The sequence below is a fragment of the Hordeum vulgare genome, chromosome 7H (assembly GCF_904849725.1).
Source record: "Hordeum vulgare subsp. vulgare chromosome 7H, MorexV3_pseudomolecules_assembly, whole genome shotgun sequence".
NCBI lineage: Eukaryota > Viridiplantae > Streptophyta > Magnoliopsida > Poales > Poaceae > Hordeum > Hordeum vulgare.
This window is the reverse complement of record NC_058524.1, coordinates 604354965-604360158: the sequence shown is the minus strand read 5'-3', so window position 1 is coordinate 604360158 and position 5194 is coordinate 604354965. Positions and strand designations below refer to the sequence as shown.

Sequence of the window (5194 nt, the reverse complement as noted above, 5' to 3'; positions counted from 1 at the left end):
TGTGTGTGGTTCACATTAGCTAAGCGCACGTAATCTAGGTGCCATCCCATCTAGGGCATCAGATGATAAGCTAGACTTACGTGTAACGTGCCCATATCCGGCGCTTTTTGGGTACGAGAGCGCGCGCTCAGCCGAGGACGCGCATGAAAGCAGTGAAATCAACAATGCAAGCTCTACTAGTGTACTTGATCCCTGCCTTTACGTACACCCCATGGTATATATCTTTTGCCGTGTTAATGACCACTGCTTTTGAGTGGTGATCATGTGTTCATGAGCGTTCCGTTCCTGGTGAGGAAGCGCGAGAAATACAACAACGTGTATAACAGTGTAAGCTAGGAGAAATACAACCAAACAAAAGTGAAAAGGAACAATATATGCAAGCTGTAAGGCGTGGTTCTTTACGTGCACGCCATCATATATATATATTTGTCAGTGTTAATAACCACTCTCAGCACCTTACTGAAGCTGAAACGTACGTACGCGATGCACGGCGTGATGCCGGCGGGGTGGGCTCCGCAAGACCCGCTATTAAACCCCCATCGGCTGGCACATCAGGCATCCACCTCCAAGCGCATCCACCTCCGTTTGACTCACTCTAGCAGAGGCCATGGGTGAGAACAGCAGGTTAACTGGGGTGAGAAAGAAGGGGGATGGCAAGTTCGCCGCGGCGATCAGCCACCCGGTGACGAAGACGTTGTTGTGGCTGGGGACGTACTCGTCCCCCGAGGTCGCTGCGTGCGCCTATGACCTCGCGGCTAGGGAGCTCAAGGGCGCAAAGGCTAAGCTCAACTTCCCCTACCCTCCGCCGGCCAGACTGGTTAAGGAGGTGATTGCTGCACCGAGGCACCGCAGCCACGGTCACGACGCACCACTCTTTCAGGTCGTTACGTTGCCACCGGACCCGACGGCACCGCCTCCATCCCCGCCCAGGCTCGTGGTTTACTTTCCCTTCTCCTTTGAAGCGCCCGCGGGCGACTCAGCGCCGGTGCCGGCATACCCGTTCCTGCAGATGCCGCCTTCGGCACGAGCACATCTCAGCCTGCAGCCGGCGCACGTGCACGTGCCTGTTCCAGAGCCACAGCCGCCGATCCGACGGATGCAGATTGTGACGCAGGCGGAAAGCTGCTTAAGCACCTCAATTGAACCCATAGGGGCTTCTTCGTCTCACAATTTGGTGTTTAAGAAACCCAAGTTGTTCGTCGTTCCCGTCACCCCTAGTGCTCCAACAGAAGGGAGTGGTGACAATTTCACCAAGCCATGGTATTTCCCTAATTCGCCTGCGGTTTAGCCTAGGCCGTGCGCAATATGCACCCATAGTTGTGTGCCATCATAATCCAGACGCCAGAGGCAATCTGAATCTATCTATCATATAAGTTTTTAATTACAAGTGGACTTTTCATTGTTGTTCTTGCGTGTCGCTACCATGTATAGGTTTTACTATGGTGTTGTTTATCATCATGTTGTTTGCTTTTACCAATCATGTAATCCGTTCACTCTTGTCTTGTGTTTTGTTTTGGTGTGGGTGCACTCTTATGTTACCATAATGTGTTTTGAGTACAAATCATCTAATCAGGTTACTCCATCAGTTAATCAATATTTTGTTTGGTGTGGGAGCACTCTTGTCTTATGTTACCATGATGTATTTTGAGTATATAAATCATCTAGTCAGTTTACTCCATTAGTTAATCAATATGTTGTTTGGTGTGGCGTTGGAGATAATTGTTTTGAGGTGAAGCGAGAAAATATTCCTCAAACACGGTGTTGTTACAATTTTCTATGCAAAGCAAAGAAGTATGAAATATGCTAATTTCAAATTCAGGTAATCAGACTCAAGGGTCGAGTGACGCTGAAAATTCATCAAAGTCCATACTCTCAAGTCATCCAAGCGTGCGGTTGTTGCAGTGGCGTAGCTAGCTCGGTGAACCAGGGTGGTCCAATAATAAAAATTTCATGTAATTTTATACATTTTAAAAAAATATTTTTTTATACCCTATATATTGGCTATGGTGAAATTTCAGGGTGGTCCATGGACCACCCTGTCCACCCCCTGGCTACGCCACTGGGTTGTTGTAGTATATGAACAAAGTTTGTTGTAACCTTTAGAACTGAACCAAAATGTCCACTAACAATCAAATGACCGCCAGCTTCCCTAGTTGCTATCTCGAAGGCGGCATGCATTTTTATCTCTATCCAGACTTCTCGGGTGATTGCGGCCATGAATTCTGGTACATCGATTACTCTTAATAGTATTTGAAGTACCCAAATGTATAGAAAACTATAATAACTCATGTGTGGTGTTATCCAAATGTATCAAAAGCATATTAATTTTATTCAATAAGAATAATATGAAAAAAATAGAGTAGAATCCTTGTACGATCATATTTTAAGTACAAAGTTATCAATTGTCTTAACATGAAACCTTTTTATGATGATATTTGTGGCATTCTGTTGAAGTACTTATGCTTGGATTTAAAGTATAGAATATCCTTATTATCTTCCATGTACATGATCTTGTTGCATCATGAAATTACTAGTGATTGTAGGTATTGTCAAATTTGGTAATTCAAGGTATTATGATTGCAAATGCAGCCCATTCTTGTATGACTCGCATCATAAGATAAGTTTAGAAGACAACAGATGATGGTTCACGCCTATTGGGTATGGAGAAGCAACAAGTCGTTTGAATTTAGCGCCAGGTTACAAGATAACATAGTTATTAGGTCAAAAGCTTTGCTAACCTTACACAACAACATAAAATTACAGCCTTCTTGTATCTCATGTTTTCTTTGTCATAAATCGCATATGCCTCTTTGGGAAATAGATTTGGTTGTTGCCACCCAAACAGATTACGTAAAACCCTAACAACACAATTGCAGAAAACTACACGTCTATGGACAGCGTTGCGAAATGAAGCCATTTAATTAGATTGAAACCCTAGAAAATGTATACTCATTGTTATGTGAAAATTTTAACACACATTAAAAGCATGTTCATTGGTGAGGCTTATATCCACATCTGATTTGTTGCTTGTTCTTTAGATCATAACCAACTATGCATCCAACTAATTTATGACACATGTAATTTTTTAATGGCTCTACTTGTTGACACACAAGTGCACGCACACACACATACACTCCTAGACAAAAACACACGGATATATATATATATATACTTTGACCGTTAGATACATAGTACAATCCTATTGGTATCATATTTTTGTAGTGAAGCATATAGTCTACTCTACATTGGTTCTTTGAGTTTATAAGATTAACGTATTAATTACTTCAGTATTTATTTCCTGGAGAAAACATATTACTCAAACACTGAGGTGCTACAATTTTTAAAGTACACCTAAGAATTATGGAATATTGCAAGTCAAAATTGAAGGAAAGACAACACAATCCTAACTTGCGTGTAATATCGCGTGGACTGGTGAGCAAATAAGTAAATGCCTCTTTTAACCCAACCATCGAGTGGGAAGTTGCATTGTATTCAATTTTGGAATAATTGATGCATAAACTCCATATTAGACACTACTTCAGAACGTCCTAGCACTGGCAGGTAACAAATACATCTCGCCCACTTAAACATAGCCTACGGTTAACACGGTAAGAATTTACTTGTCGTGGGTGGTATTTTTTGCCCATCACTACAGACCCAATACCTGTGGCGGGCCCTCTTTTGTACCCTCCAATGTTTTCTGGCCGAAATAGCGGTGGCATGTACCTAACGGTGCCTGAAACTAACATGACCCCACCTATAAGCCTTCTCCTAGTAGCTTTAGCATTTTAATCTGCTAGGAGCAATCACAACTATAATAGAATAAGAGCCAAGGATCAAGGGCACCTAAAAATCATCAAAGGCCATACTCCTATACCTAACAATCAGGTTGTGTTACTATATCATGAACAATGGTCATTGTAACCTTTAGATGATGGCTTCACTAGTTTTAGTCTTGAAAGCGGTATGAACGTTGATCTCTGTCCAAATTTCTGGGGGTGGTCACATCCATGAATTCCAGTGCATCAGCGACTCTTAACATCACAAAAAATATGAAAATGACCATAAAAACCTTATAGTAACTCATGGAAGGTGATATATACAGTACTGTACGCTCTTAAAGATATTAGTTTTATTCAACAAGAACGACGAGAAACATTGTAGAGTAACAATCGGTTTATGACCATGCTTAAAGTACGAAGTAATTTGTCGTGTTTAGATGAAACATTTTCTTTACAATATATTAGGAAATGTTGTACTTATCTCTTGGACTTGCATGCCAACATATCCTTGTTGTATTTCATCCACCTGATTTGGTTGTATCATAACATTATTAGTTTGTAGGTGTTGTCCAGTTGGGTTAATAAATATAGATTAGAACTGCAAACTAGTCTTTCCTTGTATGAGTCACATCTAGAGGTCTTACATTTACATGTTTTGGTGACACTCTAAAATAAGTCTAGAGAACAACCAAGGATGATCCTCGAAGGTGAGGCCTCTTGGAATGGAGAAGCATGAATATGTTTAGTTTTTTGCGCCATGATAATGGATGCAATAGTAATTAGGTCAAAGGGTTTGCTAACCTTAGGGTACAAACATGAAATTCCATCATTCTTGCATCTTATGCTTTCTTTATCATAAATAATATATGCCAGTTTTGTCAATAGATTTAGTTGTTAGAGCCAAAACCAATTGGAAATAAACCCTAAATGTTCACAATTTAGCTCAGTCGTAAAAGGGTCTGCTTGTACGGAAAGCGTTACTAGACGAAACTGTTTCAAAAAGAGCCCTCAAAGCTGAAAATTAATTGGTACGTGGAAACCTAAGCACACGTGAGAAGTGTTACTTGTCGTTATGTGCGCACTAGTGAACATTATGTGGACATCTGATTTGTCGGTTGTTCTTCAAATCAGTATCGACCATGCATCCAACAACTTTGTAACACGTGTACTTTTTAATGATTAGAAATTTCACACAAACACACATATATACTTTCATGGTTAAATAAATTATATGATTGTATTGATTATTTTCATAGTGAAGCATAATCTAATCTATTTTTGGTTCTTCAAATATAGAAGAAATAACATACCATGGTAAACAACTATTGTATTTATTTCCTGGGGTGAACATTTTCATGCATTCGATACAATTCATAGAAAACATAGATACGTGGATAAACTTGAATTTGTGT

At 40.4% G+C, this 5194-nt stretch overlaps 1 protein-coding gene across 1 annotated transcript; it reads left to right on the top strand.

Annotated features, from left to right (window-relative positions):
• The first annotated feature begins 475 nt into the window (after positions 1-475).
• Positions 476-1585, top strand: LOC123411104 (ethylene-responsive transcription factor ERF112-like). The gene has a single exon (XM_045104028.1). The coding sequence runs from the start codon at positions 608-610 to the stop codon at positions 1286-1288; it is 681 nt and encodes a 226-aa protein (XP_044959963.1). The 5' UTR covers positions 476-607; the 3' UTR covers positions 1289-1585.
• Positions 1586-5194: the final 3609 nt, after the last annotated feature.

Bases quoted from the DNA above. Each gene is read 5' to 3' on its own strand.
- LOC123411104 (XM_045104028.1), top strand. From the start codon at position 608: ATGGGTGAGAACAGCAGGTTAACTGGGGTGAGAAAGAAGGGGGATGGC.